This window comes from Mauremys reevesii, linkage group 20, assembly GCF_016161935.1.
Source record: "Mauremys reevesii isolate NIE-2019 linkage group 20, ASM1616193v1, whole genome shotgun sequence".
In the NCBI taxonomy this organism is placed as follows: Eukaryota; Metazoa; Chordata; order Testudines; family Geoemydidae; genus Mauremys; species Mauremys reevesii.
Window position 1 is genome coordinate 22,062,640 of NC_052642.1, and position 21,100 is coordinate 22,083,739.

The 21,100-nt window shown below is 67.0% G+C and overlaps 1 protein-coding gene across 3 annotated transcripts in view; it reads right to left on the reverse strand.

The window, feature by feature from the left end:
- The window catches only part of ABR (ABR activator of RhoGEF and GTPase), a 94,702-nt gene that overhangs the window by 48,086 nt on the left and 25,516 nt on the right, over window positions 1-21,100 (reverse strand). For 2 of the 3 annotated variants that reach the window (XM_039507545.1, XM_039507546.1), the window contains exon 2: window positions 5,822-6,006. In XM_039507545.1, coding sequence (XP_039363479.1) covers window positions 5,822-6,006 — 185 coding nt within the window. Of the gene's footprint in view, window positions 1-120; window positions 586-5,821; window positions 6,007-21,100 lie in introns of those variants that run through there. The other variant, XM_039507547.1, reaches the window with a different exon arrangement.

The following is a 21,100-nucleotide window of genomic DNA, read 5'->3' on the forward strand; positions in this document are numbered from 1 at the left end:
CGAGCCCCCGGCGCCGCCCACAGGCACAGAGGACACACAGCTGGCACTGACGAGGACTCCAGACGCACCCCCCCGGCCCAGCTGAGTGCCGCCCTCCTCCCCAGGCGGATGTGTGCCCACCTTCTCGGAGGCCAGGAAGGGAGACCCCAGGCCTGGGCTGGTCGGGGTGCCTGGCTCCAAATCCTCTTCATCCTCCAGGATTTTGTCCAGATACCCTATGGCCTCCTCTTCCTCCTCCATGGCCCGCAGAGCGGCAGGAGGCCAGAGGGCACGGCCCGCAGCTCCAGGTGGGCCTACGCCAGCGGGCCAGCCTGGCCCGATTCAGCCCCGTGAGCTGGCCGCAGCCTGCTGCTGAAAGGAGCCATTACGGGAGCCCTGCCTGCGCCAGCCAGGGCAGCTTGGCCCCAGGCTTCCCGGAGAGGAGAGGAAACCCCGGTCCAGGCAGCCCTGAGCCTGCACGAGGCTGCGGAAACGCCAGGGCTGTCAGCACAGGGGCGAGGGGCCAGCCCGGCTCCGACCTGCTTAACCCCTTCCCGGCCCCTGCCGCCTGCACTCCTCCAGCCAGCCCCGCTGCTCCGCCCTGCCTCGGCTAGTAATGCACAGGAAATGAACGTCTCGCCTCGGGAGGGGGGGCCGCTCCCTGGCGGGTGGCCAGCGCCGCGCGCAGGACCAGGGCTGGCTGCTCTCTAGAGCGGGAATCTGCAAGGCAGGGCGAGCGTTTGGGGAACCAGCTTCTCCCCTGTGAGCTGCCACAGCCGCAGAGGGACAAGGGGAGCAGCGTCCAGGCGGGGAAGTCTGCTCAGCCCTGGAGCTCGGGTCACAGTTCCCCAGGGCCTGGCCTCAAGCCACACACAGCACAGACTAAGGGGTGATGGACAGTCACACCCCAGCATCAGCCACTGCCTGGAGAGGGCCCCCACCCCGGAGCCCACAGCACTGTCCCACCAGCCCTGCCCGGGGGCTCTCTCCTCACCCCACTCCTGAGCACAGCGGCGGAAGAGCAACCTGGCCCCACTGCAGGGCACGAGGAGCAGCTGCCTCCCGGCACAAGGGAGTCTGGGAGGGACATCGTACAGGATGGGACGGGAGAGGGTCACTCAGACCTCCCCCTTCAGGGGATCTGGCCTCGTATGCAGCCTGGAGGCTAGCACTGGGCAGGATGGGATTGAGTAGCCAGGTAAATCTACAGGAGAGCTCTGGCCCACAACGTGCCTGGACAGCCCTCACAGCCAGGGAAGGAGCCTTGCAAACCCAGCCCCGGTACCCCTCCATTCCTTCCAGCAGGGCGTTGACTCTGAACCCTAATGATGTGATCAGTGTGGAACTGCTCAGCCCCCACCCCTCCTGCTGGATGTTGTGGCAGATCCTGGGATGGGGAGGCCCCTGCTCAACAGGAGGAAGGAGTAGAGACAGCTACCTCCTGGGTACCAAATCCGCCTCTCGTGCCTTCCTGAGCGCCCGCAGTGCCATCCAGCCCCCACGCAGCTCCCCAAACCTCCAGGGCCCCGGTGCAGTGGCTGCTCAGAGCTGAACCCGGCAGCACGAGGATCACACAGGCTGAGGGCAGTGAACATAACACCACTGCCAGGGACTCTGGATTGACAGGACCAGCCTGGGGAGGGGGCAGCCTCCCGCATGGACTGGGCACACCGGGCCTCAGCTGGCCACCAGGAACAAACTAGGTGGAGCAGGGTGGGGCTTTTCAGGGAGCAGAGCAGCGGCCAGAGGCTCCCATGGCCCTGCAAGCTGGCTGTGGGCTAAGGACGTGGGGAGGGAGCTTCACTGCCTCCAGGAAAAGGGGAAGCTGAGGTTGACACACTTTGCATGTGCAGCCCTATTGTCTTCCTCCACCGCTCCCTGCGGCATGACACCAGCACTGGGCTGGGGGCGGGGACTGACCAGGGCACACTAGGGGTTTCCAGAGCCCATGCCTGGCCTGTGCCCTTGACGTAGGTAAGGGCCAGGACTGGGCTTCAGCCCTAGGGAAGGGAGGTGCCCCAGGACAGGCCCCTGTGCACAGAGTTCAGAGAGGGCCGGGGGTGGGGGGCGAGCCAGTGGGAGATGGGGGTGGGGGGGCAGTTCTCACCCAGAACCACAGCCCCCTCCTCTGTGGAGCGGGGGATAGCTCAGTGGTTTGAGCATTGGCCTGCTAAACCCAGGGTTGTGAGTTCAATCCTTGAGGGGGCCACTTAGGGATCTGGGGCAAAAATTGGTCCTGCTAGTAAAGGCAGGGGGCTGGACTCAACGACCTTTCAAGGTCCCTTCCAGTTCTAGGAGATTGGTACATCTCCAATTATTACCTTTATTACCCTGCGCAGCAGCCCAGCCCACGCCTCATGTGCCCCATGAGAGGAGGCTGCCCCTGGGTATTCGGGGCAGGAGGAGAGAGGCCATGGCCCAGCAGCAATGCCTGCCTGCACCCCATGCACTGGAAACAGCAACGCGCTCAGGGCCCGTCCACAGCTCCTCGCGCCCAGCAGGAGAACAGGCGCTCCTCCCTTCCCAGCAGGGCCAAGCTAGCCCCTCTGTGCAGGGTGGTCTGCCCCCACCCCAGCTGTAGGGGACTGACACAACCCAGCTCCGCACAGCCCCTAGCACAGCGCCGGCCGCAAAGCACCCAGCCCCACTGGAAACCCCTTTCAACCCCCAATTGCACCTCGCATCCAGAGCGATGCCAGCCCAGGGGCTCCCTCCCAGCTGGGGGTCCTCTCGACTGGCCCCACGGAGAGAGGCCCTCGGGTCCCCCTTCTGCAGCTGCCATCGCTCTGAGCCGAGCCCATGTGAGCGCGAGTCAGCTGCCTCCCACTGGCAGATCCCAGCCGGCCCGGCCAGCACGCAGGCCCTGATTCTGACACGGGGGAGGCAGCTGCGAAGGGTTAAAGCCACCAGCCGCAGCGGCCAAAGGGCACTCGGCTAAGCCGGGAACGGCCCGACCACAGATAATGGGATTGAAGGCAGCGCCAGCGCTGGAGCCTGGACGTCTCCAAATCCCATTAGCACCGGGACAGTTGCAAAGGGAGCGCACGGCAGAGACTCCAGCCCCAGCTGGGCTCCCCCCCTCAGCAGCCAGAGAGGGGCAGACCCCGCTGGATGCCTCCCGGGGCAGGAGGGGCCAGCAGCATAGCTGCCAGGAGAGCAGGGCACCCATGGGAGCAGATCTCCCGCGCCTGCACATCCTACAGACCGGGGCTCTGCGGGCACCCATGGCACCGTATGATGGGAAACATGCCATGCAGCATGCCCCTGCCCTTACCCCCAGCCCCCTGGTGCCAGCCACGGCATCAGGGCTGGAGCACGTGTCCCTTGTGCAGTAGCCATGCCAGGCAGGCAGCAGCTCTGCCCAGGGGCTCTGCCGGGCACCGTTCCCTTGGGTGTAGCCAGGCGCAGGCTGTCCAGGGTGGGGGCAGGGCGTCCCTGGGATAGGGAACAACCTGAGGCTTTGTCCTGAGACTCCCAGGCTCAGCAGCTAGACAGCTGCACCCAGCCAGGCCCAGCACAGCACAAGGCAGCTCCTGTACCCAGCCACACCCGGGCTCCCCACCCCTCCAGAACAGCCAGCTCCTGATGCTATCGGGCAGCGCCCGCAGATCAAAGAGACAGCCCACGCCCCGGCCCCGTCTCCAGCTGCCTGCTTCCCGCATTCGCTGGCTGTGGCAGTGCTGCCCACCCCGGCTCGCTAGCCACAGCCCCCGGGCTGTCCCCGCCAGGCCCTCCCCACAGGGCCCCGGGCCCCTTTGCCGAGCGCCGGCCGTGTGGGGAAGGAAGAGCTCCATGCCCATCTCCACACAGTAATGCAGGGCGATGCCGGGGTCCTGCCGAGGGGCAGCCCCAGAGGAGGAGGAAGAGACGATCCAGGCCTGGAGCGACACCATTCCTCCCACACGGGAAGTGGAGACATCCACGCTTCGGACACGTCATGAAACCCAGCCACAGGTCCCTGCTCGCTGACGCCACCTGGTGGGGAAACAGCACCAGCCAAACGACTCTGGCGGAGCTCTGAAATCCACAGCTGGCATCGAGACCCCAGGCAGGCAGGCAGGCAGGGGCTGGATTGGAGTCGATCCAGCTCATTCCTGATGCCCCTTGGCACACGCCACCATCTGCCTTTCCCTTCTGCAGCTGGGCAGTTTGGGGTCTGGGGGTGTCGCCGACCAAGGGGCTCCCCCGTCTTTCTTGATCCTCCACCCAGCCTGGCATCTCACCCCCACCAGGCAGGGGGCTGGGAGGAAGTCACACTTTCACATTCACTCCTGTTCCTTCCGGGATTAGATCTGAACCCTTTCAATGAGGCAGAACTCAGCCTTTCCTGGCACTGCCTTGCCCTGAACAAGGAGTCCCAGAGCTGGTACACAGGCCTCTCTGCCACATGCACCTCACGGCACAGCCACGAGAACCTGTACCCTCAGCCTAGCATGGCCTGAGGAACAAGTCCCATGCTCCAGGGCACAAGGGACCCCACTGCTGCAGAGACAGGAAGGCTCTCTCACCCCCTCCATGCACTCAGCACCGGGCAGGGCTTCGTATCATGCTAGAGTATCAGGCATTTGCCCTCCAACCCCTGCTGCCGAGAAGGTGCTGGGTTGGTGCGTGTCAGTGCCAAGGAAGCCAGGAAATCGGGCTGCATGGCTTGTTTGCCAAGAGCCATCAGAGCCCCCAGAAATGTCCGGGAAGATACACGTCACGCCCCCCTCAGCCTCCCAGACGCTGGCGCTGCCCAGAGCATGGCAAGAACCCCCCCAGCCACCCCTCCCCATTTCTCGGGGTTTCCCCGTACACAGAGACACTCCGACCAGGGCTCTCTCCCAAAAAACGCTTGCTTGAAAAATTACCAGAAGCCTTCAGCTGGCCCAATGCCACCCTCTGTCACTAGATGGCGCGTGCAGCCCATGAGAGAGGACAGATGTGCCCTGTCAGGGAGCTGCAGCACAGAGCCGGGAAGAGGCACAGGGGTCCTGCCTGAGCAGCTCCAGCCACAGCAGCAGAAGCCCCCCACCCCTGCCCCACTGGCTCCCATGCCAGGCCTGACACCACACGTCAGGGATCAGGAAAGGGGGGCACATGGCCACTACCCTGCACCCCTGCCCTGTACCCCCAGCATGCCCAGCCAACAGGCATGACTGCCCGCCCCCCCACCCCCAACAGCTTTGTCCCTGAGTCCCTCTCCACTGCGGCAAGATGGGGGGCAGAGAGCAGTTCCCACTCCACTTCACCCCCTGCTGGCCCCAGGAGATGTCCCATAGCTCTGCAGAGAATCCCGGAGCGCCTCTGAAGAGCACTGACATGCAGCTGGTTCTGGGGTGGAGAGCAGAAGCTGGATGCCCTGTACCATGCACGGGGGGGAAGGCCAGAGACCCCTGCACATCTCTCCTCTGCTCTGCACAGTCAGACTCTGCTCTGCACAGTCAGCAAGGGGGAGGGCTGCGAGGCTGTTGACAGCCCTAGGAGCTCTGCAGTGGCTCCTCCCTCTGGGGATGGCCCTCTTGGCAAGCCGCCCTCGCCCTTCACCACAGCAAAGCACCAAGGAAGGGACGGGCCGTGGCACTAGCCGACTGAAGCTGGATATTCACCCTGCCCTGAGCCACCAAGCCCCAGCCCGTGCTGCTCAACCCCGAACCGCCAGTAAAGGCGCAGCCAGGCAGCTCAGCGCCCCTCCTCTCAAGCCAGGAGAGGACAGGGAGAGTGGGCTGAGCTGGGGGGCCAAGAGGGAAGGGGGAGCCAGAGGACTGGACCATCCCAGCTCCAGCGACACCAGGTCCCACAGGGCACAGCGACACGCCCGTGCTGGGTGGAGTTCCAGCAGCACCGTCGCAAGGCCACCTACCCCAGTGCCCAGGCCGTCGGTGGGCGTGGGTGAGACGCCATCCCCGCTCTCCTGGCTGCGGGCGCTGAGCTGCGGCGACATGGTGGGCGACTCGTCGATGTACGGCATGGTCTCCGAGCCCTCCGGTGGCACCTTGGGCTCCTCATTCCCCTCGGCGTCGTAGTCCTCCGCCCCGTAGTTGAAGTCTGCCAGGAGGACGAGGAGAGGCCGGTGAGTGTCTGCCACCAGGGCACCCAGGGAGGCATAGCGCACCGGGCGCTGCCGGCCCCTCGCCGCCATGGCACCGCCCAGCAGGAGACCCCAGGTGGGAGAAGGGGCTGGCCAGAGGCATGACATCCAGGGGCTAAGCCATCAGACATGTGTCTGCCCCCAGGCGCTCCTCCCCACTGGGGAGAGCTGGGAGCTCAGAGCTCTCCCTGCCTGCTGCACCATCTTGCTTTTTATAGGGGCTGGGGGCAGGGCTCCCAGTAGGTGAGGTCACTTCCCTAGCTCCTCCCCCTTGTTTTGACTCCAGCAGCCAATGGGTGTGTGGCACCAGGACAAGGTGGGAGCTGAGACAGAGACTGATGTTTAATAGGAAAAACCCTTTTCCACCAGCCCCCCCCATCTCCTGCTGCCACCCTCCCTGCAGCTGGGCAGGGGCCTTCTCCTGGCTCCCTGGGGTCCCAGGGCAGGGGTGTGGGCACAGGCCCTTGGCCTGGGGGTGCTCCTGGCTCTGAGCCCCGCACTGCACTGGAGCCAGCAGCATTGGCACGCGGCAGCAGCTTTCCAGCCAGAGGGCGGCAGGCCCCGGGCGTTGCATGGCTTGATTTTAGGGCTGCTCCGGTCAGGCACTTGGCAGAGACTGTGCCCGGGGGGAAGGGGTCGGCCAGGGCTGGAGGGGCCCCTCAGAACCCCTACCCCAAGGGTCAGCAGCTCCCTGGCACCTCTGCTTGTATCTGACAACCACCAACCAGCCCCCTCCACCCCACGTGTCACGTACACACATACGCTGGCAGCACGTTCCCCCCTCCCCAGCGCTAGCCCCCAGCTGGCTCTTTAACCCATGAGGTGCGGTGGCCCCCACCCCGGCGCAGCGAGCCATGGTGGCCCCCACCGTCCCCTCCTGGCCATGCTCTGCCCAGCCAAGCCCACAGGCACCCCCGACACAATTAACAGCTGAGCACTGCCCTACAGGTTCAGGGCCCTGGCTCTGCCAGCCACCCTGCTGCAGCCCTCTCCCTGTGCCGGCAGGGGCAGGGGCTGGGGCAGGGGCAGGGCTGAGCAGGGAGTGGAAGGGGGCAGCGGCAGGGGGCTAGGGAGCCAGTGATCCATGCGAGGGGAGGGCTCCGCTGCAGCCTGCCCCCTCCCCATAGCAGAGGAGCCAAGCGAATCTGTCCCCTCTGTCGTCAGATGCTTGGCAGCAATGAGGGTGGGCCTGGGTGCCAGGACTCCTGGGCTCCGCCGCTGACCTGCTGGGTGGTTTGCGTAAGTCACTACCCTGCCCGCCTCTCCGTGCTTCAATTTCCCCTCTAGGTCATTGTCCCCCCCTCGCAGGCCTCTCTCAGGCAGCCAGCAAGGGAGCGCTGAGCCCCTTGGGCCCCCCTATCCCAGCCACCCCCTCCCTCCATCACTGCCAGAGGGACGGGGCCAGGCTGGCAATGAGCTGCCTCTGCTGCAGGTGAGGGCAGGGAGGCCCAGGGGCACAGGCTGCAGAGCTGGAGATGGGGGGACAGCGCTGGCCTGTTACCATGGAAATAGCAATAGCAATGGGCTCAGCAGAGGGAAGAGGCAAATGGTGGGGTCCTGACCCCACCATTATATGGAGCTATACCTATCTCCTAGAGCTGGAAGGGACCTTGAAAGGTCATCGAGTCCAGCCCCTGCCTTCACAGCAGGACCAAGTACCGTCCCAGACAGATTTTTGCCCTGATCCCTAAATGGTCCCCTCAAGGACTGAACTCACAACCCTGGGTTTAGCAGGCAAATGCTCAAACCACTGAGCTATCCCTCCCCACAAGCACCCTGCAGCTTAAGGCTGGGTGCCCCCAGTCCCTGCACTGAGTGTGCCTAGCCCAGAGCCCTCGTGCAAAGCTGGGCAGGGGCAGAGATCCCCCCCCCAACACACACACAGCCCCCTGCACTGCGTGTGCCTAGCCCAGAGCCCTCGTGCAAAGCCGGGCAGGGGCAGAGAGCCCCCCCCCCAACACACAGCCCCCTGCACTGCGTGTGCCTGGCCCAGAGCCCTCGTGCAAAGCCGGGCAGGGGCAGAGATCCCCCCCCAACACACACACAGCCCCCTGCACTGAGTGTGCTCAGCCCAGAGCCCCATGCAACGCTGGGCAGGGGCAGAGATCCCCCCCCCAACACCCCCACAGCCCCCTGCACTGAGTGTGCTCAGCCCAGAGCCCCCATGCAAAGCCGGACAGGGGCAGAGAGCCCCAAAAACCCCAACACACACACAGCCCCCTGCACTGAGTGTGCCTAGCCCAGAGCCCTCATGCGAAGCCGGGCAGGGGCAGAGATCCCCCCCCAACACACACACAGCCCCCTGCACTGCGTGTGCCTGGCCCAGAGCCCTCGTGCGAAGCCGGGCAGGGGCAGAGAGCCCCCCCCAACACACACACAGCCCCCTGCACTGAGCATGCCTGGCCCAGAGCCCTCGTGCGAAGCCGGGCAGGGGCAGAGAGCCCCCCTCCCCAACACACACACAGCCCCCTGCACTGAGCGTGCCTAGCCCAGAGCCCTCGTACAAAGCCGGGCAGGGGCAGAGAGCCCTCCCCCAACACACACACAGCTCCCTGCACTGCGTGTGCCTGGCCCAGAGCCCTCGTGCGAAGCTGGCTCACTCAAGCCTCACAGCACAAGGCTCAGCTGCAGTTAATATTTCATTGCAATTTAATATTTCAAGCTGATAAATCTTTAACTCCAAGAGGATTTTAAAGCCCTCCCGAGTCAGACCCTGTGAGCATGAGCCAGGGAAGGAAGAGAGCCAGGGAAGGAACAAGGGACATTGCTGGACCCGTTAGCCTGGGGAATCCTGTCCCCTCTGCCAAGGGACGGGAGGCCAGCGCTGGAGCCATTCAGAAGGGTGGGGGCGGTCCAGCAGGACGGGTCTGTGTGGGACACGGGGCACGGCCCAGAGCGAACCCGTAACTGACCCCATCACAGCTCAGCAAGCGACCCAGTGTGGTCACAGCCCAGCCCGCATCGCTCAGACACAGAAGGGTCCCCGCTGGTCTCATCCTGCTAGGTCTGACTCCTGTGGCCCTGGGAAGGTGTGTGTGTCCGTGCATGCGTATACACACACTCGCACGTGTGCACATGCAGGCACAGCACAGCAGCCCAGGTTCCCACCTCATTAGCATGCTCCAGCAGGGAGCCCTCCCCTCTCCTCGGAGCAGCAGGCCAGGCGCCGGACCCAGCTGCTGGCAGCGCCGTGACAGGCTGTCAAGGGAGCAGCCGGGACATCCAGCCGAGCGCACGCTCCTGAGTCACCCTCATTAGCACGGGGTTCCCTCCATCACACCCACGCACGCGCTGTCTCCCAGACTGCTGGACACGGCGCGAGAGGCTGGAGGATCCCCCTGGCTGTGTAGTGCGTGGGGAGGGGAAGGGCACTGCACACCTCCCTCCCCACCTCTGCATGCACACGGGTCACACGCGCACAGCACGGAGCCCCTGGGAACGTCCTAATCCATTCGGGGTCCCTCCCTGCTACTGGCACTGTGCAGGGCGTGCTGGTTATATACAAAATGCTCTAGCACGTTACATTAGCACATCCCTACTTGTGGGGGCAAGTGGGGTGCTGCTCTCACATTGGGGGTGTTTGAGTCACTTCTGCTTCCTTGTTTAAGGAGTATGGGTGAATTTTAGAGCAACAGCCCAGAGCACGGGGGGGGGGGGCACAGCTCTACCTCCTCCCTTCTAAGCCTGGGCCCCCCTCCCACAGCTCTGCCGGTGCCCCCCAATCCCAACCTGCAGCCACCTGCTAGCCCAGCCCTGGGCTCCTCCCTCCCACAGCTCTGCCGGTGCCCCCCAATCCCAACCTGCAGCCACCTGCTAGCCCAGCCCTGGGCTCCCCCTTCACACAGCTCTGCCGGTGCCTCTCAATCCCAACCCGCAGCCACCTGCTAGCCCAGCCCTGGGCTCCCCCCTCACACAGCTCTGCCGGTGCCCCCCAATCCCAACCCGCAGCCACCTGCTAGCCCAGCCCTGGGCTCCCCTCACACAGCTCTGCCAATGCCCCCAATCCCAACCCAGCCACCTGCTAGCGCAGCCCTGGGCTCCTCCCTCACACAGCTCTGCCGGTGCCTCTCAATCCCAACCCGCAGCCCCCTGCTAGCCCAGCCCTGGGCTCCTCCCTCACACAGCTCTGCCGGTGCCTCTCAATCCCAACCCGCAGCCCCCTGCTAGCCCAGCCCTGGGCTCCCCCCTCACACAGCTCTGCCGGTGCCCCCCAATCCCAACCCGCAGCCACCTGCTAGCCCAGCCCTGGGCTCCTCCCTCACACAGCTCTGCCGGTGCCTCTCAATCCCAACCCGCAGCCCCCTGCTAGCCCAGCCCTGGCTGGGCCTCACACAGCTCTGCCGGTGCCTCTCAATCCCAACCCGCAGCCACCTGCTAGCGCAGCCCTGGGCTCCTCACACAGCTCTGCCAGTGCCCCCAATCCCAACCCGCAGCCCCTGCTAGCCCAGCCCTGGGCTCCTCACACAGCCCTGCCTGTGCCCCCCAATCCCAACCCGCAGCCCCCTGCTAGCCCAGCCCTGGGCTCCCCCCTCACACAGCTCTGCCGGTGCCCCCCAATCCCAACCCGCAGCCACCTGCTAGCGCAGCCCTGGGGTCCCTCCTCACACAGCTCTGCCGGTGCCCCCCAATCCCAACCCGCAGCCCCCTGCTAGCGCAGCCCTGGGCTCCCCCCTCACACAGCTCTGCCAGTGCCCCCCAATCCCAACCCGCAGCCACCTGCTAGCCCAGCCCTGGGCTCCCCCCTCACACAGCTCTGCCAGTGCCTCTCAACCCAGGACCTTTCCACCCCACCCTGAGTCGTTTCCTGCCCCTCTCTGGCTCCCCCCCCCCTTCAGGCCCATGTGGAGTACGGCAGAGCCAGGTGGGCCAAGACCATCTCTGCCAGCCAGTCCCAGGGCAGCTGGGCACGGATCAGCCTGCAGATCTCACGGCCTCTTGCTCATTCACACCTCCACCAGCTGCTGCCGGCAGCTTCTCCTAGAGCCAGGGGTGCCAGCCCCCAGCGCCAGCCCTGCTCCAAGCGGGCCAGGCTAGAGAGCGCCCGTGTCCCCAGCTCCCGCCTCCGCTCTGGCAAGAACAGCCACAGCTCCGCAGCGCCTGCATTGCCCGCGGCGTGAGGCCCGTGCCATCTCCATGGCAACAGGCTCCTGCACAATCCTGCCGGCTGCGAGCTCAGCCTCCCACGGCCGCGAGGATGGGGGAAGGGGAGTCGTGCTCTCCCCTGCTCCATCCCACGGGCCTGGCAGGGCGGGGGCCACGCGAGGGGGGGGCACGGAGCCAGCATCACTCCACCCCACAGCCCAGCTCAGTGCGGCCCTGGCTCGGCCCGCAGACACCGGAGGGGGAGCAGGGGCTGGGCTCGGCGCCCCCCAGGAGAGGCGCTCCCTCCCAGCCGGCCTGGGGGCTGCAGTGTCACGACCATAGCAGGGACCGCTGAGCTGCAGGGCCAAGCCGCCAGCAGAGAACGCCGGCGGGAGTGCCAGTGCCCAGGCTACCGGGCCGCAGCCCGAGCCCAGGGCAAGAGTCAATGCCACCCCCGTCTCCCAGCCCTGCCCATGCCCCAGGCCCTCCGGCACGGGGCTCTGTGAGCGGCTTCTTCCCTCTAAAAGCCCCCTGGAGCCACTGGCCAGGAAAGGAACCGACCCCAGGATTAGCAGCCACTCATTGCCCGTGGTTGTGCCCACGGGGCACCAGCCCCACCCCAGCCCCACCGACAGGGCAGAGAAGCCCCTGGGCACTGGGGCGCAATATCTGGGCTCTCCCAGAGCACTCCCCTGAGGACGAGCCCCATGCAGTGAGGTCTGCCACGTTCCTGGCTCCCATACGGCCACGCCAGCTGCCCTTGTTACCTCGCCAGGAATGCACATTAAACCCAACAGCTAAGACACTACGCCCACTGCCAGGCACACGTCAAGTGCTACTGCCAGGGCAGGGCAGCTGGGGTGCCCCCCCCCGCCAGCAAAGCACAATCCCCCCATGACAGCCCAGTCCCTTCTCCCCCACCCCACTGCTCGATGCACAGTGGCCTATAGGGAGGGACTCCTGATGCCCCCCAGCGGGCACTCAGAGAAGGGGTGATGGGTCGGGGAAGCAGGGCTCCCATAGGCGGAACCATACCCCTCAGGCTCCACCGCCAGAGTGTGCAGTGCGCGGATGGAGGAGAGGGCCAGGCACTTTATACCCAGAGCCCAGGGTATCGGAGCAGGCTAGGAGAGGGGAACCCAGCCTCAAGCTTCAGGGTGCCGGGATCACTGTGGGGTCAGGAAGGGTGCCCACAGGGACCAGGCAGTGTGGTGGAGCAGGGGTCAGCGCAGGGCACACACAGGAGCAAGGCCAGCAGAGGAGGCATTTGCTGTGACAGTGGGTGCTGGCTGGGGTGGGAACATGCCTCCAACTGGGGTGGCAGGGCCTCACCCTCGCTCATAGTGCCCACCCGCCCCCTCCACCAGCCAGCGGGTTGGGAGCTGCCCTGAGGGGCCAGGCCCAGCCTCCCCTCCCAGCACAGAAAGCTCCCACTACAGCTGCCCCTGCTCCAAGCGGCTGGCGCTCACCCCGGGGGGGGCCCGGTCACAGCCCGTCGGCCTCACGCAGAACTGCCTGAGAGCAGCTCCCAGAGGCCAGGCCTGGGCTGGAGAGCCCCTGCCCCAAGCTCCTGGGGATTTAGCCCTGGGGCCCCAGCATTCACCAGCTGGCCAACCCCAACAGCCCAGCTTCCCCCTCTCCCCAGTTCGGTGCCCTGCACCAGCTCCAGGCTGGGGCGCGGGGGTCCTTGCCCACCCCTGCAGCCGACTGGCTCTTGGGGCCCAAGGAGGGTGCGCATGGGACAGGGGGCGGCAGGGTCACATCCATCCCCAGCCCAGGCGAGAGGCCCTGGAGCGCCAGGGCCCAGCGGGAAGAACTTGTGCCATCTCCGAGAGCGCCCCAAACACACACATTGCAAATCCCCAGCTCTAACCCCTGGGCCCACACTTTCCACCCCGCACCCTTATCTACTGGGCCCCTGCACCCCGCTGCAGCCCAGAGACAGGCCGGCCGCCCTGGGTTTGTGTGGCCCTCGCTGAGAGTGCAGGAGAGTCGGGAGGGCTGGCTCCCAGGGCACTCCGGGCTCCGCAGCAGCACAGGCTGAGTCCAGCACTGCCGTAGCATGGAGAGAGCGGCTTCAAAGACAGCCGCGTCCCGGTCACATCGCCCTCCCCACAGCCTGGCGCCGGGCCACCTCCAGCAACGGGAAGGGGACGAGAGGGCTTGGGAGCCCCTCCGCTGCACGCGTCAGAGGACGGGAAGTAACAGGAACAGCAAAGGTAGGTGCTGGGTGATCTCACTGGCACTTCCCCTCAGCCCTGCCAGCACCTCAGCACCGACCCGCAGCCCCTTGTTACCGCACCTGGACTCCCCACCCAGCTCTGCCAGCACCTCAGCACCGACCTGCAGCCCCCTGGCACCCCACCTGGGCTCCCCACCCAGCTCTACCATCACCCCATAGCACCGACCCGCAGCCCCCTGTCACCGCACCTGGGCTCCCCACCCAGCTCTGCCATCACCCCATAGCAGCGACCTGCAGCCCCCTGGCACCCCACCCGGGCTCCCCACCCAGCTCTGCCATCACCCCATAGCACCGACCTGCAGCCCCCTGGCACCCCACCCGAGCTCCCCACCCAGCTCTGCCATCACCCCATAGCACCGACCCGCAGCCCCTTGTCACCGCACCTGGACTCCCCACCCAGCTCTGCCATCACCCCATAGCGCCGACCTGCAGCCCCGTCACCCCACCCGGGCTCCCCACCCAGCTCTGCCATCACCCCATAGCACCAACATGCAGCCCCCTGTCACCCCACCCGGGCTCCCCACCCAGCTCTGCCATCACCCCATAGCACCGACCTGCAGCCCCTGTCACCACACCCGTACTCCCCACCCAGCTCTGCCATCACCCCATAGCACCGACCTGCAGCCCCCTGTCACCGCACTTGGACTCCCCACCCAGCTCTGCCATCACCCCATAGCACCGACCTGCAGCCCCCTGGCACCCCACCCGGGCTCCCCACCCAGCTCTGCCATCACCCCATAGCACCGACCTGCAGCCCCCTGGCACCCCACCTGGGCTCCCCACCCAGCACCGACCCGCAGCCCCCTGGCACCCCACCTGGGCTACCCACCCAGCTCTGCCATCGCCCCATAGCACCGACCCACAGTCCTGTCACCCCAGCCCTAGGCTCTCCCCATCCCCCTCTGCTGCAGACCCAAACTGCAGCCCCCCTTCCCCATTATGTGTGTCCTGGGCCTTTCCTCAGAGCTGCCTGCCTTCGCGGGGAGGGGACGCAGTCCCTGGGGAACACACACCTGCAACCGCTGCCCTCCCGCTCCTCCTCCTCCACTAGAGACAGGTTAGGCACGGTCTGGGGACGCCTGGCTCGCGGCCGGCCCAGCCCGGGCACCCCTCCATGCAGGGCCCCAACACTCTTCCTCACCCGCCGCCAGAGCCCTCCGATACAGCCTGGCTGCAGCTCCCGGAGCCCACTGCACAAACGCTCTGCCCATCCTTCCACTTCACTAAGCAGCTCCATGGCTGTGGCCACATGTCTGCCTGCCTGGGGGAGCCTGGGGAGAGCGGGCAGCTAACAGGGTCAGCACGGCAAGGGCCAGGAACAGTCCTCGGGGTCATTTCCCTCCCTCCACGTGCAGTGCGGGGACTGGCTCCAAGGAGAGTATCCCTGCAGCTTGGCCAGGGCGAAGGGAGACCCCGGCCAGCCCCGCGGGTCAGGCTGGGGCGCTGGCTGCCCTTGGGGAGACACAGACGGGACGGGACGAGGAGCCTTTGTCTCCCCTGGTCCCCAGCGTCGCCAGCCTGTGAGACGTGCTCCCTCTCCCCCGTGCGCTGCAGACTGGCCCTGCTGCCTCAACCATAGGCGGCCCAGGGCAGGCGGGAGCCGAACAAGGCAGAAGTGAGGCTGGCACAGGGACCTGGATCCATCCCAGGACCAGCAGGGGAACTTCAGATCTAGGCTCTGGTGCCTGGGCCCGGCTCTAGCACTGGACAAATCCGCACTGGGGATGAGGGGACACGCAGGGCCCCCTTTGCCAGCCCGGGCAGAGCCCCAGAGAGGGCAGGCCCTGGGTAAAGACTCCTCTGCTTTCCCCCGTGGCGGGAAGTGACCCGCCTGGGATGGGGACTGACTGCAGGAACATCACTGAGGCATATTTCTTCCCTCCTCTCCCCCTGTGGATTAGCCGCTCGGGGCCCAGTGGTGCCTGTTAACCTGACCCTGCCTGCGACGGAAGCTGCTCATTAACCTTCCCCTTCCTTCCGCCTTCGCCGCTGCTTCCTCCACCCACGCCAGCTCTCCTCCCCACTCGCAGGCGCCAGGGGCAGGCGCTGGCAAAGCCCTGGCACGGGCGGTACAGTCTGGGCACCCTAAGCAAGCCTGGCAGCGTGGGACAGCGCTCCCAGCACACCGGGGCCAAAGGATCCCGCAGGAGGAGAGGGCTGGGAAAACGGGATCCTGGCAGCGCCGCAAAGCCCGGGTCATTCCAGAGCCCCCAAGCAGCGCTGACAACGGCTCCTCTTCGTGGGCCCTCGTGCTGTGCTGGGGGGAGTTTCTGGCTGGTTCACCTCACTGAGGGAGAGCGACAGTGGCAACTGGTTGCACCATGAGGTCAACACTTGCCCATTGCCAAGCAAGCCGGGGCGTCCGTGCCACCAGCACAAGGTCGCTCCCGTTGGATCCACCCCACACCCACCAAATGCAGGGACAGGCCAAGCGGCCAGTCCTACATGGGGCCTGCATCCCTGCATGGCCTCTGGGATAGGGCAGCACAGCAAAGGCAGCCTGAATGCCGGCGAGAAGGCTTTGCTGGGAGCTCTTGCCAGCTGGCTGCCCCGGGGAGGCAAGCCATCGCCGAGGTCTAGCACCCCGGCAGGGGCGCGGCCCCTCCCTTTGCAGCCTGGTCCTGCCTGGTCCCCAGTCTGAAACACAAGGGGCCCTTGCAGCTCAGGCTGGCTGGGCAGAGCGGCCAGTTGGCAGCTTCCCTCCCCGCTCCAGGCTGCTCCCAGGTGCTCTCCCTGCCTCTCCTGCTTGGGAGCTGGAGGGTCGGGCACATGGGCCCTGAGGGCCAGGGGTGATGTTCTCTAGTGCAAAGGTGGAGAGGGAGGAGAAAGGCCCCACTGAGGAATTTGGGACAACGGGGGCGCACAAGAACTCTCGTGTAGCCCTTTATTGTGGCTAGGACCCACCGTTTCCTGGATCTGTGTCCTGGGAAATCTCCGCACGCTCAGAGAGGCCGGTGGGCCCAGGATCCACCCCCAAGCGAAGGGGTGTCCGGGAGAGCAGAACCCAGAACCTGCCTGGGAGCCTACAGGTCCACGGGCAGCCCCACAGGGCTCAGCTACGGTGGGGCCAGGCCTTTTGTGCATGACTAAAGGGAGCCACTTCTTTTTGGCCCCCCTGCATCACCCAAGGCCTGGGCCAGGTGACCCTGCAGAGGTGCCCTCCCCAAAGGAGAGACCCTCCCGACGGAGCTTCGATCCCATCACCTGAACACCCCCTCAGCGGGAGGAAGCAGCAAGTTCCCATCGCGCCTGCCACTGCCTGGGCCAGACCCGCACAGAGTCTCCAGCAAAACCACCTGCAGGATGGGAGGAAGGAACTAGTCCAGCTGCACGGCTAGGCCGGCGGCCCGGCATGCTCACACCCTCGCCCCACCGGAGAGACAAGAGACTGTTGGGGCCTGTCGCTGCTTTCTGTGCACCGGGCCCAGATGGAAACTAACGGCTAATGGGGCACGAGGTCGCCCGGACCTCGTGTCTGGGCAGGGCCATCGCGGCTCTGCTGTGCCCGAGGGAGGCTGCAGAACCCAGCTGAGGACCGAGGGAGAGAACTCACCACAACGCTGCTGCGGGAGTCCCCGATCCTGGCTTCCTTCCACAGGGCCCTTCGTACAGTTACCAGCTCTGGCGCATTCCCGCCCGTGCCCCCTGGTGCCAGGACGCCCCAGCTCTGCCATGCTGGAATGCGCTCAGTGCTGGCACGAGCCACAGAGAGACGCGGCCTGAGCCGGTCTGACAGTGCCGGAGCGTGGAGCCATGCCAGCGGGCTCTGAAACGCCTCACCAACCACAGCCTTGGCCCTGGCTCCTGAGGCCCTCAGGACAGACACCCAAAGCAGATCCCCAGTGACACTGCCCTGGCCAGGGCTAAGGGATCTTCACACTCCTGAGCCCAGGGCTTGCCAAGGCAAAGCAGCCAGCTGGGCACTGGGCACCCATCACAGCACCCCTCCCTGGCCAGGCCTGGCTTCCCCTCCCCTCAGCCGGGATCACCCGTCATGCCAAGCTCAGCCCGAGGGTCTAATCCACCCAGCTTAGCTCACGCCTGAGCCCCGAGCCAGATGTGACCCCGGCAGAGAGGCCAGTGCTCCAACGCCCTCTGCGCCCAGCAGCCCTCCTCCCCCAGGGCACTGCCCTGCAGCCACCCGCCTGCACACAGTCCCAGAGAGCAGCGTGGCCCTGCTCTCCAGTTCACGCCAGGCCACAGATCCAGGCAAACCCTCTTCGAATCGCTGCACGGAGGCTTGGACACTTGGGAGCAACTTGGCATGTCCACGTACGTTACGAACGCCGGACGCCTCCTGCTAATCCTGGGCGGGAGTATTTCCACGTGGGACCAAGCACCTCTGTCATCTGCACACCTGCGGCAGGTTCGCCAGCGCGGCCAAGGGCTCAGAGCAGGGCCCACATCCAGAGCCAGGGAACCGAAGCCAGGCTCCAGCCAGGGGCTGCAGGCGCAACTTCCGTCGGGCGGCCCCCATGGACACTGGGTGTGAGCTAGTGCTGGGGCTGCTGGGGCTGCTGGGGCTGCCAGGGCTCACTGCGGGCCTCAGCAAGGCACCAGGACTAACGTTTTCCACTGCAGCCTCCGACTGTCGTGCCCAGCCGGAGACACCAGGCCCTGGGCTTGCAGGGGTAGCGGGGGTGCTCAGCCGGTCGGGGGCACATGGTCTGGAACCACTTCTGACCCTGGGGGCCTTAACCGCTCTGGGCCTGTCTCCAGACAGACACCACGTTAGAAAATGCATTTGGGTCACTGGCTTGAGAGTGAAAACATGAACGTTCACCTCCACTGCTGTGCCCGCACCTGCTCCCCCGTTAGCCCCCCCGCCCACACCTGCTCCCCCGTTAGCCCCCCCGCCCACACCTGCCCCGCCATTCGCCCCAGGCCCGCACCTGCCCCACCCTTCGCCCCAGGCCCACACCTGCTCCCCCGTTAACCCCCCCGCCCACACCTGCCCCGCCATTCGCCCCAGGCCCGCACCTGCCCCACCATTCGCCCCAGGCCAGCGTCCTGCCTGTACCTGCCCCGCCATTCGCCCCAGGCCCGCACCTGCCCCACCAATAGCCCCAGGCCAGCCGCCAGCCCCCCCAATCGCCCCAGGCCCGCACCGGCCCCACCATTCGCCCCAGGCCAGCACCAGCCCCACCATTCCCCCCAGGCCCGCGACCTGCCCGCCATTCGCCCCGGGCCGGCACCTGCCCCGCCATTCGCCCCAGGCCCACACCTGCCCCGCCATTCGCCCCAGGCCCGCACCTGCCCCACCATTCATCCCCCCGCCCACACCTGCCCCACCATTCATCCCAGGCCCGCACCTGCCCCGCCATTCGCCCCCCCCGCACGCACCTGCCCCCCCCTTCAGCCCCCCGCCTGCACCTGCCCCGCCATTCGCCCCAGGCCTGCACCTGCCCCACCATTCGCCCCAGGCCAGCGTCCTGCCTGTACCTGCCCCGCCATTCGCCCCAGGCCAGCGTCCTGCCTGCACCTGCCCCGCCATTCGCCCCAGGCCTGCACCTGCCCCACCATTCGCCCCCGGCCCGCCCCTGCCCCGCCAGTCGCCCCAGGCCTGCACCTGCCCCACCATTCGCCCCAGGCCAGCGTCCTGCCTGTACCTGCCCGCCCTTCGCCCCAGGCCAGCGTCCTGCCTGTACCTGCCCCGCCATTCGCCCCAGGCCTGCACCTGCCCCGCCATTCGCCCCAGGCCCGCACCTGCCCCACCATTCATCCCCAGGCCCGCACCTGCCCCACCATTCGCCCCAGGCCCGCACCTGCCCCACCAATCGCCCCAGGCCCGCACCTGCCCCGCCATTCGCCCCAGGCCCGCTCCTGCCCCGCCAGTAGCCCCAGGCCCGCACCTGCCCCACCATTCGCCCCAGGCCCGCACCTGCCCCAGCATTCGCCCCAGGCCCGCACCTGCCCCACCATTCATACCCAGGCCAGCGTCCTGCCCCGCCATTCGCCCCAGGCCCGCACCTGCCCCGCCATTCGCCCCAGGCCCGCACCTGCCCCGCCATTCGCCCCAGGCCAGCGTCCTGCCCCACCATTCGCCCCAGGCCCGCACCTGCCCCACCGTTCACCCCAGGCCCGCACCTGCCCCGCCATTCGCCCCAGGCCCGCACCTGCCCCACCGTTCGCCCCAGGCCCGCACCTGCCCCGCCATTCGCCCCAGGCCCGCACCTGCCCCGCCCTTCGCCCCAGGCCCGCACCTGCCCCGCCATTCGCCCCAGGCCCGCACCTGCCCCGCCATTCGCCCCAGGCCCGCACCTGCCCCGCCATTCGCCCCAGGCCCGCACCTGCCCCGCCATTCGCCCCAGGCCCGCACCTGCCCCACCATTCGCCCCAGGCCTGCACCTGCCCCAGCATTCACCCCAGGCCCGCACCTGCCCCACCATTCATACCCAGGCCAGCGTCCTGCCCCGCCATTCGCCCCAGGCCTGCACCTGCCCCGCCATTCATCCCCAGGCCTGCACCTGCCCCACCATTCATCCCCAGGCCTGCACCTGCCCCGCCATTCGCCCCAGGCCTGCACCTGCCCCACCATTCGCCCCAAGCCTGCACCTGCCCCGCCATTCATACCCAGGCCAGCGTCCTGCCCCGCCATTCGCCCCAGGCCTGCACCTGCCTGTACCTGCCCCACCATTCATACCCAGGCCAGCGTCCTGCCCCACCATTCACCCCCCGGCCAGCACCTGCCCCTGCCATTCGCCCCCAGGCCCACACCCTGCCCCCCCATTCATCCCCAGGCCTGCACCTGCCCCGCCATTCATCCCCAGGCCAGCATCCTGCCCCGCCATTCGCCCCAGGCCAGCATCCTGCCCCGCCATTCATCCCCAGGCCAGCATCCTGCCTGTACCTGCCCCGCCATTTGCCCCCCTGGCCACACTTGCCTGCACCTGCCCTGCCATTCAGCCCCTGTACCTCCTGCCCGGGCGCTCAGGTCACCCAGCTGGCAATGCAGGAAGCTCGGCGTGGACGGCTCCGGTGTTTCTACAGGGTGCAGCCCCACTCGTTGCAGGAGCAACGCCCGAGCCCACCGCTGCCCCCAGGGGTCTCAGCCAGGCCCCCACAGAGCACAGCCCGTTCTGGGGCTGGGAACTGGGCACGGCTGAATATGGCTCCCCAGGTGGATCAGCCTGTGGGCCCCCTCCCCCCCCGGTGCCACGCAGGTGAAGGCAAGTGAGGGCATCTCCCAAGGGAGAGCGCACGCCACGGACAGCCCCCCTCTTGTGGGTCCCCCTCGAGGGAGCATCTCCGCCGCAGAGCTGCACAGGTCTCTCGGGGCGATCACAGGGGAGGGTGCCCCAATCCTCCCCACTCGCCTGCCTGACCCCGCTGCGCCAGCGCTCAGCCTGTCCATTTACATAACCTGCCTGGGATGGAGCCGCAGGGGGTCGTGCCACCCCCAGAATGCCCAGGGATGGGGGGAGAGTGTTTCCCGGAGCAGCCTGCAGTGACAGAGAGCAGGAGAGGAGGGCGCATCCACGGGGAGGGGGCTGCACTGAACAGCTCAGGTCCCCAGCTACAACGGGCACAGGCAGCAGGGACAGCCGCTCCGCTGCCACCCTTGGATCCTGCCACCCACCTGGCGCAGCGTTACACAACAGGTAGAGACGGAGGGGGGAGCCGGGCCGGGCATGCTGCAGCCTGGCTGGAGAGGTGCCCAGCCGGCCAGTGCCCCCGCCTGGCACCGTGCCCCCCGGTGAGCAGGCTCCCTGCCCCCTGAGCGATCC